At 45.8% G+C, this 13419-nt stretch overlaps 1 protein-coding gene across 2 annotated transcripts in view; it reads left to right on the forward strand.

Moving 5' to 3' along the window:
- The window catches only part of Runx1 (RUNX family transcription factor 1), a 237807-nt gene that overhangs the window by 138722 nt on the left and 85666 nt on the right, over nt 1-13419 (forward strand). For both annotated transcript variants that reach the window (XM_074072724.1, XM_020185583.2), the window contains exon 3: nt 8925-9178. In XM_074072724.1, coding sequence (XP_073928825.1) covers nt 8925-9178 — 254 coding nt within the window. The remainder of the gene's footprint in view (nt 1-8924; nt 9179-13419) is intronic.

A 13419-nucleotide genomic window follows, 5' to 3' on the forward strand; every position in this document is an offset into this window, starting at 1 on the left:
TTCCAGACCCTGTTAGTGCTATCTTCTCACTGGACACATTCTTTGTGTAATCTGAAGCTACCACAGATACTCTGAGGATGTTCAACTCTACATTTTCAGACAGGACCTTTCCCCAAATTTCCAGTTGTTTTCCCCCTTCAAAGCACCTCCAATTCTGTTATGTACATCCAAAGCTGAATCCTAAGGGTACCTACCAGCCCATCTCTTGATTTTCTCTGGTGCTACCAATGGCCAGAAATTGGAGTGACTCTGCCCGTCAACCACGTCCATTGCTTAGACCTTAATTCAGATATTCAGGATTCCTTGTGTGCACTCTGCAGTAGCTCCTCTTCCCCGTGTGTCATCCTGCTCCAATTTGCTTGTCCTCCTTCCATAGATTTATTTTTCTAAAACATGTATTCATCACATCATTTTCCAGTTCCCATGGCTTTGACAGAACCTATTGCCTTCATGTTGAAGTTCAAATGTCTTCAGGTTGTATGAGCTGCCTATGATTTGTGGAAAGGTCAATGTTGCTTGTGAGCTGCCCCATCCCACCCTCCCCAAGCTGATCTCAAGCTTAAGCTATAACTTTACTGGAACTGAAATGCTGATCTGTTTCACAGACTCATGCTTTTCTCACGATGCTCCTTCTGCCTAGAGAGCCTTTTCCCAACCACCCTCACCTCCCCACACCTCTCCTCTAGCCACCTAATGATCTACCCAACCTCTAAGAGTCAAGCTACCTATTACCTTTACTAGGAGCATAATCTTTGCTGAGCTCGTCTTGTGTTGCTGGCCCCCTCTTCCCAGTACCCTTCTGCCCACCAACTCCTAACCCCTGCACATGTGTCCATCAGCGGCCATGTCACCTCTTTGCTGTCAGCAATTTGTCCTTTGTCATCAATGAGCCAAACACCCTATCAAGTACACAGAAACCATTAAAGGAAGGCTGAAGGGAAAAAAATCAATACTTACTACCTGGAAAAGTACTGAACTTACCATTTGCAATGAATGGAGGTCAGAAATGACTAAAGATCCATTTTATATTTATTATGAATTAAAAAAACTTCTCAGCCAAATGGACCTTGACCTGCTCCTCAAACTCTCTGGATGACCAGAAATGACTTTAGGATATGACTCCTAAATATTCAAGATTTTCATGGTAAAGAATTTCAGAGATCTTTTCTGATGGAGACCATGACACAGAGGAAGATAAACATGAAAGATGAGATTAAAATTCATTCTTTCCAGCTCTACCAAGGATGCCCATAAAGAAAGAGCTTACCATGCTGTGGACACACATGTGAATATGAGTGTGGGTAGGTAAGTGGGTACACATAAGTACTCCTGTGAAGAGGTCAAGAGTACAGTGACTTTGAGCAAATTTCCTAATCTCCCCAAGGGGGAGTCTCCTCTTCTGTAAAAAGGGAGTGGTAATGGTATTGCAGGAATAAAATGGGGCAAGGTATATAATCTTTGCCTGGCACATAATAACATGGGATGGGAAGGGAGGGAAGAACAGGTGGAGGTGAGCCAGCCAGCTGCAGCTTTTGCTGTCATAAACTCAAACAACCTTTCCTCTCACAGTTCAGTTAGTAACTTCCAGGATTCCTGGGGAAATCCCTTCCCCTGCTGTATTTAACCAGGTTTGCTGTGTTCTCAAGGTTAGCAATCCACAACAAACTAAGAAAATATTTAAAAGGTAACATACATACATTTCAAAATCCATTCACTTTTTAGGCTAAAAAGAATCTTGGCTTTTCTCTAAGAATTGTTGAAATGTCAGGTGTGTATATGAACCTTGTTTTCATTCTGCTACTCCACTGGAAAGGCTTCATAGTCTCACAAGAGAATGTGCAGGGTGTTTGGGTCCACTGGTCTCAGGCATAAATCCAGCTGTCTGGTCAATCTTTCTGTTGTGTCTTCCTGATCTCCACCCCATACCTGTCAAAAATGGGCTTGCCTAACTTTGGGGTACATATGCTATTTCCGACTTTATCATTCATAATTAGTGCAAATGAGTCTGCCCCTGCCCTATTCTTTTTTAAAAAAATCTTTATGGAGTCATTTTATGTACTTGTAAACCAAGATCTTTTTTAACTTTTGAAGGATGCTCCTTCGAGACTATACATATTTAAGTCCTTTAATCTTTCATTAGAGGGAAGTCCTTCAGAAGCTTCTATTATTTTATTTGCTCTTTTTGCTTTGGCAAAAATATAGGACTAAAGAGCTGTAAATCTTGTTCTCCTGCTTCTTTAAACAGCGTCTGGAAATGTGAAATAATTACTGCCTTTCTTATTTGAATGTTTCTATAGCCATGTTATATTAATATTGTGCAGTGGAACAGAAAATTTTGTCTGCAGTATTTAAAATGCTCAAATCCTAAGGTCTGAAAAATTTTCGATATTGAGAATCCACCATTATCAATATACAAAGCTGGTGGGGTAATTTCACAATATTATATGCAACTATTCATGGGAAAGAGAACAGCTACATGTAACTTTGCTTAATGCCTTTACCTATAGCTGTACGTGCGGCAGCAGGCGTAGTGCTTCATGTTTGGGGATTACCATATGACAATTATTTCCAATAATAATTGATATCATCACCATCTGTTATTTTGAGAGTGACTGGCTTCAACGTAAACAACCTGCTCCCCTAGAAAAGGGAAGGGAAAGAAAGCAAGCAAGGGCAGAATATTTCTAAACTGTCCTATTATTGGAAGTAAGTGAAATAGTGTCAAATTATCACCTGTTTTTAATTCATGCGTTTAGACTCTGCTATTACAGATTTTTAAATGTTTCTGTATTAAACTAGGTTTGGTTTTAATTTCATCTACAGTTCTGATTCATTCCTACACCCTCCAAATGTACTTTTAGTCTTTAGTAAATAAAGACACATTTATTCACTGATAAAGATTAACTATTAGTGAGCAGTGGGAAACACAGGCACAGTCATTTTCTATCTGATGACCCATTGTTTTATTTTTTGTACCAAATACAGTGGATATATTTGGAAAATGTTATACAAATCTCCTATGCTAAGTAGTATGGGAAGCAAAGAGCTAGCAAAAAATTAGTAAAATTCTGTTTTTAAACTTGCATTGATTAGTAATTCAGTAAACAGTGATTCTACCAATATATTCCTATGATTAGTTTTATTTTCCTGCTTTCTCTTATTTCTAAAATGCATGCATGGAATGAATTTAGATATGTTCAAAATATGTTGGTTTCCAAATTATATTTTTTGTAAAATATTCATTCATATATGCATATGTATGATTTTATATCAATGTATCTCTATGTATAATCTATGATATAATTTTACCAAATAATTAAAACGTTTTGCTGATTCAAATAAAAGTTCTCCCTATTGTAGTTGTCATACCATATAAAATATCCCAATGAAACTTTAAATGATACCTTCAGTTCTACAGTGTTTCTGTATTCTGCTGCTATTAAGTGACTCTATATGGCTCTAAAAAAAATAAAGCTTGGCTTCTATCTGTTATAATACAGTTTATTATCTTTGTTATAGCAGTGGTAATGCAACATTTTTATAAAGGTAAAAGGTTTACTAAGCACCTCTAAATTTTAAAGAAAAGATGAATTTAAAAATTTCCTTATTTTTCTACTTGTGAGACACTCAACTGATTTATGAAGTTAAAGTAAAATAATTACATTTGCTACAGCATTTCATGGAAATATTCATACAAAGAAAGGACGTAGTAAAAGAACTGAGGAATTTCATCCCCCTAATAATTCATTTCAAAAGTGAAATAATCTCAAAGGCACTTCAGAGGAAACAAAAGTTTATTAAATCCCATCGCTCTAAACCGGACAGTGTGGATGGCAGGTTACTTGTACCTATTTAGAACTTTTCATCAGAATTCTGCTCTACCCGGGACATTAGACTCAGTGGAGCAATTTGATTCAGAAACAGTAACAGGCATTCTCTAATTTTTAAAAAATTTAGAATAGAAATTATTCTTTTAGAAATGTTACCTTTTTAGAAATTTAATTTTGGTCATATCACATTACTCACAAAAGAAGGGCAATTTTGCTTTAAGAGAATGGTTGAAAGTCTAATTCCACCTTTGAGCATATTTTCCTTTGGAGATGGTTTTGAGACAGCAAAAATGCAAATCATTTAGGTATTTTCTGAGACCACCTCTACTTAATTACCTAAACTTGTAGAAGAAAAACGTCAATGAACTGTAATTGTTCTCCAGTGAAGTCGTTGCTTTCAGCTAATCAAATACTACTTTTTTCAATTCACTGTGGAAACTCACATTTCATACCTGTTAAGGGTATTTTCAAATTTTCCCCTTCAAAAAAAGTTGGGAGAATTTTTCATATAGCATCTGCCTAACCTAACTTATCGCTCCGTCGCATTTTTTATGTACATTTTCGTGGTGCTCCGGGGAGCATTGGGAGCGAAGGTGGTGATGTGTCCTGTCTTGGAGAGGCCAGAGGAGAGAAATTCTATGTTGTCGCTCAAACACGCGCTCTGGGTGGAAAGGGGCACCTCCTTTCCTACGCGGTGTTACAGGACTTTACAAAAGGAGTTCCCTCGCAGCCGCTTGCCATTCAGTGTAGTTCCTCAGGGAGGAGGGGACAGTGGTTTTGTTCCTTTCTGCTTTCCAAGTGCTCGCGGCGCGGCGCCTCTACAACCCGCCAGGTCCCGGGAGCACCCCGCGGCCCAATCTAGAAGCTTTCGTTGCTGTCACCAGCATCGTCGGGCTTCGAACTCAGAATTTATCCGTCAAAACGCAGCTGAGCAGCGCCCAAGGTGCTGCCCTCGAAAATTAAACTTGGCGCGTGTATTTGCTGTAATTAACTTTATTACCCGCAAAGGGAACTTGACCTCCGCGGGGGAGGACCAGTAGCGGGTCCAAACCCGCAGCCCCACGCAGGTTTTGAGGTTTTAGACAAACTGCCCGGGCCCGCAAGGGGCCTCCTGTGACCTTTCCGAAGGGCAGATTGCCCGGGAGTCAGCTATTTCCCAGGAGTCAGGGTCCACTTTTGTCTCCGCCACACTCGTGATCCATCCGGCTATCCCAGAGGTTCCTGGGATACACTTAGCGGTGGCCCCAGGTCGGCCCTTTGGGGAGGCATTTGAGCCTGGGAGAAAAGGTTCCACTGGCCCCAAACTCGCCTCGAGGGCTGGCAGTGTCCGAGTCTGGGCGTAAGGAAACGGTGGTCCCTGGTAGGAGAGCGACAGGCAGGAACACTGCAGTAATTTGACATCACTCGGGTAAAGTGGACGTTTCTAAATAGGGCTTCCTCAAAAATCAGTTTTGGAAAAAGCGCAGAGAATTTTTTCTTTCGGCGAACCCCCCTCCCAAAAAAAAAGGAAGAAAATGTCATTGGGAGCTGGCAGTGGCCAGGGTTTTCCAGAGCACAGAGAGCAGAGGACAAGGGACAGCCACCTTGGGAAGAAGTGCTGAGTCGGGAGAGAACCCAGGCGGCGGGCCCGCGGGGACCTGGAGCCCCCCCATGGCCCTGCATGAGCAGGGGTCGGTGACCAGGCAAAGGGGCTTCGAGGATATGCCCCGATTTCTGCCGGGCCAGAGGCCAGGCCGGCCGCTCTAACTTTGGGCCGCTGGTGCTCACGTTGGCTCCGGCAGCCGTTTCCTGTCGCTTCCCTCCAAACTCAAGCTCTCCTAAGAGCGACCCGAAGGCCTCGAGGCGGGACCTCAGATCCCCGCTCCGTCGGGGCGTGGAGCCGCTACCGGCGCCCCGGGAGTCGAGCGAGGGCCGCTGCTGCCCCCTGGCGTCCTCCGGGAGCCCGCGGCCCGCCGGGACCGGGAAATGCCTCCCTCGGTTCCACTCAGCCCGCCGGCCTCTTCGGGCCTGGAGTGCAGGAAGCGACCCGATCGCTCGGGAAAGGCCTCCGCGCACAGCCATCCACGGTCCCCTCCTCTGTCAGCCTCCCGCGGCGGAGCCCAGCACCCCAGCCCCGCGTCCACCTGGGGAGGGCGGGGGCCGCAGAGAACGAGCGAGACCCGCGCGCGGAGTGGAAGTTTAGGGGATCTGCGGTGTCGGGGCTGATGGGGGAGTTGCACGGAGTGGGTGAGAGGCCCCCGGAGAGAGTGGGAGGCCCGGGGGAGGGAGGGCGCGAGCCTCGCCGGATGGAGGGCGGGAGTGGGCCGCACGCCAGGCCGGGCGGGGCCCTCTGAGCTCCACGAAAATGCCCGCGGCGCCGCAGGGACGGACGCATGGGGACGCTCCCTGTGGCGCGCAAGGCCGGCGGCGGGGGCTGGGGGAGAACGATCAGCCTCCCGGCCGCTCGCGCGCGCGGGGACAGACAAACGCCCGAGCCATTTCCGGGGAGCTGGAGGGTGGATGCCGGGCCCCGCGCAGGCTTTCTCTCCCTAGCCTGGGGAGCCGACACTCCGAGGACCCGGAGCGCGGCGATCGGATGCTTTCAACTTTCTTTCCAGGCTGTTCTTGGGTGTCCCCTTGCTAGGAAACCCCTTTGGCAGCCGCTGAGCACACTCAGCCAGAATGCGGCACGCTAAGTAACCACGCCGCAGCCCAGCCACGCGAGAAACACTCATTAAAGCAAATAGACCTAGCGAGAATGCTAAAAACAGAAAAATCGCAAAGTGGAGCACCGTCTTCTTACTTAATGAATCGGCGCCGTTTGGCCACAGCAGCGAGGCGGGCACTGGGGACACGCTGAGCCGCTCACCCGCCGGGCCCTGGGCCCTCCAGCCCCCTTGCGGCTAAATCCCACCCAGCCCAGGAAGCGGTGGCACCGCCAGGGGCTGCTGCGCGGGGCCTGGGACCGTTCGAGGACTCCGACCGGGGTCCCGGGAGCCTCGCGACGGCATCTAAGTTTCCAGGACGCGCGGGACGCCTCCCTGCAGCTGGTCTCCGGCCTCTCCGGGCGCAGCTCGCGGGCTGGGGTCTCCCCAGGCCGGCAGAGCCTCTTTCTCCTCCTCCTTGGGTCTACCGACCCTCCGCCCGTGGCGCCGCTGCGTACCGCAACTCCCTGATCCAACGGCAGTGCAACCCTACGCGTTGCCACTCCGGCAGGATTCGCACCCCCGGCGGGAACTCGGGCAATCGTGTGCATGTTTACGCGTATCTCGCGTGGGTGCGTGGGTGCGGCTGCGCGGGCAGTGCGGGAGTGGTCGCCAAGGCCGCGAACTCCCGGCCTGGGTTGCGTACAGTAGCGCGCGGGGGCGCGCGGGCCAATTCCAGGAGCGCGGCACCGAGCCGCGCCCTGGCTGATACCGGAAAGGCCTGTGATTGGCTGCCGGCCGCCCCTATGCAAACGAGCTGAGGGAATGGAATTCCTCCGGCCCGGCTTACAGTAAAAGCACGTTCATTTCCAGGCACTCTCATTCATAGAGCCAGCGGGCGCGGGCGGGACGGGCGCCCCGCGGCCGGACCCAGCCAGGGCACCACGCTGCCCGGCTCTGCGCCGGCAGGCATCTCTAACCCGGACGCCACAAGAAAGTCAACCTTTGCTGCTCCTCCTTGACCTGCGCTGGAACTTCTTTTTTTTTTTTTTTTCCCTTTATTTTTGAATGAACTGGCTCCCTGTCTGGATGCATCAACTTCTTTCTTGACTGTGAACTTCCCACCCCCCCCCCGCCAGCCCCCGATTGTTTCCTTTGACAACTGCGGGAGAAAGTGAGCTGGGATTCTAGGCGAGCCGCGAAGTTGGGTGTGCGTGGCAGGGTGCGTGGGAGTGTGTGCGCGCGAGTGTAACCCGAGCCTCCTGCTCTGTTTCGACCTGCTCCGCTGAGGCTCCTCTCAAGGCCCGCTCCACCTGCTGCGGTTACGCGGTGCTCGTGGGTATTTGCGGAGCAGCTAATCAGCCAGCTCTGGAGCGACGTTGGAAGAAGACCATCTCGCTGCTGCCCAACTCCAGGCTGACTCACCGAGCCTTGTAGACAGTGACTGGCTTCTGAAGAGTGCGTGTCTGCGTGAGTGTGACTCGGCAGCTCAACTTCCACCAAACCACAGGATCAGCCACAAATTTAACCAGCATCCCCAAACCCGTGTTCTCAGATGTGGAAAGCTGTACTCTGACTATCACCGACTTGGACTCTTTTTTTTTTTTTAAAGATTAGCTAGAGATCTTTGAAAAGCTAATTTTTCTGCACTGATTTTGCCAGAGTTTATTGAGAGAACATGACAAGTAATTCTAGTCCATCCCTCTTCCTACTACTGAAGCTGATTTTCAAGGCTACTTAAAAAAAAAAAAAACTGCAGCCAACATTAATGGATTTCTGTTGTGTTTAAATTCTCTACAGATTGTATTGTAAATATTTTATGAAGTAGAGCATATGTATATATTTATATATATATGAGCGCACATACATTAGTAGCACAACCTTTGAAAGTCGTAACTCTTGCTTTTGAGGACTGAAGTCAGTTTTTCATGATAAAAGGGGCGCCGTGTATGGAAGACACTCCTTTACTTTGCATTCTGTTGGAACTGTAGGCAAAACTCACCTGCAAAAAAAAAAAATTCTGACAGGCGATTAACTACTGGAACTTCCAAATCACGTCTTTGCTGGTCATTTTGTTCTCTGCATAAATATTTTAGGAAGTGTACAGGAATTTTACCTCCGGGAACTTTTTAATAGCCAAAGACTGAACTTATACTCCCAAAGCAAGACTTGGCATCTGACTTTGGATTCTGGTCGCCTACTTTTTATAAATGCACTAAGCGGTCGGTTGCTGAGAGCTCTGCCTGGGTCCGAGGCCGATCGGCATAACTAGAACTTTGGCAGTCTTAGACTGTTGGTATCTTAGTCCTCTCCTCCTCCCCCAGCCCTCCCGCAGTAATAAGGGCCACTGAACTTGTATGTTGGTCTCCCGGGAGCTGCTGGCTGAAGATCCGCGCCCCTGTCGCCGTCTGGTAGGAGCTGTTTGCGGGGTCCGTACTCAATCGGCTTGTTGTGATGCGTATCCCCGTAGATGCCAGCACGAGCCGCCGCTTCACGCCGCCTTCCACCGCGCTGAGCCCGGGCAAGATGAGCGAGGCGCTGCCGCTGGGCGCCCCGGACGCCGGCGCCGCCCTGGCCGGCAAGCTGAGGAGCGGCGACCGCAGCATGGTGGAGGTGCTGGCCGACCACCCCGGCGAGCTGGTGCGCACCGACAGCCCCAACTTTCTCTGCTCCGTGCTGCCCACGCACTGGCGCTGCAACAAGACCCTGCCCATCGCTTTCAAGGTACTGGGCCCGAGGGGCGGCGGGAGGACCCGGGGCGACCCGGGACAACAGACACTGGGCGGGCGGAGCCGGGATCTCCAAAGGGGCCAGAGCTGACCCCACTGCTCCTGGTCCTTCTCCCTGAGCGTGGGATGCGGGGATGCTGCGTTGCCGTGGCGACCCTCTGGAGGGACCCGCCTCAGCTGGCCCTGAAGGCATCCAGGGAGAGCTAAAAGATCAGGATGCCCCCAAGACATGTACTGGGAGTCAGTTGGGTCCTCCCTGGCAAGGGCTTTTTACCTTTGCTACAAAGTAGGAAAAGTTATAACCTAGCAGGGGACAAGCCCGCTTGTTTCCCCCACCTCTGGATTAACACCCAAACCGTATTTGTGTCTCTCAGATGAAAGCATCAGGAAATAAAGTAGAGATACTTTTATAGCTTCCAGTCAGTAAAAATAAACAAGGGAAACTGTCAGGGATTTTTTTTTTCTCCCCCTTGTTTTAACCGCCCTATAGGAATTAGCATGTCCAAAGTCCACGGCCGGCATGGTTGAGTTTGCAAAAGTTTTCTTAGTTTTGCGAGTCTCCAGCCTGCTCCTTGCCAGAAGCTGCAAGTAGCAAATCCTGTTTCTTTTCCTGGAACACTCCCCTCCTGAACGTTATCGCTGCTCACCTAGATTGAGCCCGGGGCAGAAAAGGTTGACGGAGTGTCTTCCGAGAGCCTGGAAGTCCAATCCACCCGCTTTTTTGTTAGAGGAGGGGGCTGCGAGGACCCCAGGCTCCAGCTGGGCGGCTCCATAGGTCTCCCTTCACTTTCTATCCCTGATCTTTCGGTAGCTGACCCGGGAGAGCAGAGGCTAGAGCTGCCTTTAAAAACCTTGGCCTTCAAAAGTGATATATAAACAACCCCAGGCGTTTTAAAAAACAACCACCCTACTACCCTGGCAGCAAGTAGGAGGAATTTAATTTCTTCTGTCTTCGGTGGGTTTTAAAAGGTACAGCTTTTTAATAGAAATCAGTTCGGTCATTTCCTGCTCATTTAAAAGGCTAATGAAGGCAGGTAATTCAAGCTGTAAAGATAGGATACTCTCTCTCTCTCTCTCTCTCTCTCTCTCTTTTTTTTAATTTAGTTAAATAATTGTCCCCTTTAACGGAGAGATTAATTTAATATAAGCTTTTTATACTTCCAGACCTCCGCTGGATCTTGATCTAATTACAATGAATAATGTTGACTTTTCAAAAACTGCTGTACAAGTTTTTTATTTTTAAGTTTTATATGTCCTCCAAACATAGATTGTGATTTTTAAACAACAGAAGTGCAATTTGCAGTTGGCTCTGTCTATAGAATTTCCTCTTTTTCCACTCAGATTTTTGAAAGAAGTTTTGTTTTTGTTTTGTTTTTAAGGGAGTGGGGATGGGAATGAGGGTAAGGGAGCAGCCACTTGACTTTTCCTTCTCTTCTTCCATTTATTTAAGATTTGGATCTGGGAGCCTATTTCAATTTTAACTCATTCTAAACCCTTTACATAAACAAACTCAGCTGGTGATGTCCTCTGCTCACCCTCATTGAAGTGGGGACCTGACAGTGTTGGGCCCTGGGGTCACAGTCAGATAACAGCAGAGAGAAGACAGGCTGATGCAGGTGTCTGGGCACACCAGGGGGCTAAGGAGCTTGTGGTTTCCTTTGGGGAGAAATCAGGGTCTTTTCTGAATTCCTTCCTCTACCAGGGAACCCACACCCCAATATATCAGACACTAAACGATTATTAAGAAGTCTTCAGGAGTTGGAGGAATGCGAAGTCTTTAGCTCCCATGTGAAAGCATTTATCTTCTTCTGAAAGAATGAAAAAAACGATACTACTTGCTTTTATAAACCACCAGAGAATTCCTTTTAGCAGAAACAGTAATAACCAGGAAGGTTTCCTTTTAAAAATGACCGGACAGTTCACTTAAAAAAAAAAAGAATTTTAATTTGTTCCTAACCTGTAGGCTGTGATAAGGTCAAGGTGTATACATTGTATTCGTATCTGTCACCACTCCAGTTCCCTACCATAGAGGGACTACTTCTTTAAGGAGACTCACTCCCTGCATTACTGAAAGAGTAGGCAGAATGTTGAGGGTGAGAACTAATGTACAAAGTTAAGGTGAAAAGCAAGCTAAACTTCAAACTCTGCCCAAATCGAATCTTCTTTCTATTCACTGTGGGTCCCTGGCTCTGCTCTATATTTACCCATCTTCCTCACACCCCTCAGCTGTAACTGCAGAAATTGTACCTTTGAAATTTGGATTTTATACAAGTCTCGGACAATCTTTTTAGGACGCCTATACATAAAGAATTATTATATTTCCTATAAATAAAGAAGAAAAATATGTGAAACAATGTTAAAGTCTAATGCTTTTGATGAAGAGCTTTTTTTGAAATTCTGTATTATCCCTCTGCTTTAATCTTCAGCACAAACAAGAGATTTAAAATTATGAACTTTCTTTAAAATAGATTAAAGTTATCCTACTTGCTTATCCTGGACCCCAACCTGTTCTCTGCCCCCTCTTCCTTCCCATGGGAGACCTTCATTTTAGCATAGGAGGGAGATACTTCTTTTTACTTCTAAGAGAAATCTTAAATTTACTACATGTTACCTAGTATTTACAGAAGCAACCTACAAAGCTGTTTCAATGACTTTTAGGATTTTGTAATGCTACATTGCAATTTGTTTAGGCCCTAGTACACCAAAGACATAAATATGCCTTCAGCAGGGAAGACCAGAGAACTTGGGTATTGACTGTAACATGCTTTATTCAAAAAAGAAATAAGTAATATTTCTGGTTGGTAAGGGTCAGTGTTCCTAGATATGAGTTAAATGCCATCTCAGTTGAATCCTATGTTCCACTGCACAGCCTTCTGGAAGATTAAGTCACCTGAGGTAAATGAATTGTAACTGTAATTTCAACCTAATTAGGATTGGTCGAAAATGCCAGTTTGAACTGTGAATAGACCAGCCAAGAAGAGTATTGGAAGGTCCATACAGTTATAGAGGATAGTTGATATTATGCCCAACTTCCTGATATTTTAAAAACAGACAAGTAAAACAAAATATGCGCTATCTTTGGCCAGCAAGTCCCTTCTTGTCTGTTTGGTCTGTGTTAAAATGTAAATGTTTGTGTTCTCTTACCTATTGTTTATAGCTTTTCATTCCAGTCGCTTCTTTTTTCTGTTTGAAGTGAAATTTTTTTTCCCTCTCTTTATTTTGCCTCTTAATGACAAAATGTAGATCAAATTAGCAGACTTATTAATTTTAAATTAAAAAAGTTTAACTTAGCCAAAGTATGCTTGTTAACTGCATGATACATATTATTAATAAAATTTCCCTGGATTCAATTTTATTCCCTCCTATTCTCCCTTCCCCCCAAAAAGTCCTTCAGGGATAAATAAAAGGCCAAGTAAATGGTATTTGACTGCCATATCTGATTCCTGCTTCGTTTTAAAAATGGGAGAAGTGAAAGCTGAACTAATTTTTTAAATCTTCAATTCCAACACCAACAAGCTTTTCTTATTTAGTAACTTTATGCTATATTTACTTATATATATACTTGGTGACGTTCTCATGAATTTGCCAGATCACTAATGAGGGGAGGATTGGTGAGTGAGGTGTGGGCACTGAGAGAAAAAACCAAGAGGACCACGACTCAGGGTGCATTTGGGAGGTTATAACACAAGATTTATTTATTTATTTTTAACCTCTACAGATTCAACCCCAACAATGAGTTATTCAGTTTGAAAGCCACGTTTAGATCCAGTCCCCTGTACATTTACTAAATATTGAATTAAAATAGAGAAGACTGGGTCACCACAGGGAGATGAGGATGAGGAAGTAAAATATGTGTTCAAGGAGGGCATTTCAACATTGTGAGCTAATTTCACAAAGGGAAGTGAAAATGGTTTTTAAAAAAATGGGGAAAATTTTAAGAGGCTAAAAAGCAGGAAAAAAGCAAACACATTTGTAGGGATAGAAAGAAAATGTAACAATAATCAATTAACTTATCAGGGTGATTTCTTTCCATAATGTCTTTTGAAACAAAAGAGAATTGTCATATTACTGCTCTTAATTAAACACCATCAAACACACTTACAAATGGGAGCTAAATGCCCAATTACAGATTGCTTAGTGAATAAATAGCAGTGATTTTTAAATTTCCTTTATAGGAAACATGTCTACCGAATGAAATGAAAGGCTTAAAAACAGATAAAAGGCCTTATTCCACAG

The sequence above is a fragment of the Castor canadensis genome, chromosome 5 (genome assembly GCF_047511655.1).
Source record: "Castor canadensis chromosome 5, mCasCan1.hap1v2, whole genome shotgun sequence".
In the NCBI taxonomy this organism is placed as follows: Eukaryota; Metazoa; Chordata; class Mammalia; order Rodentia; family Castoridae; genus Castor; species Castor canadensis.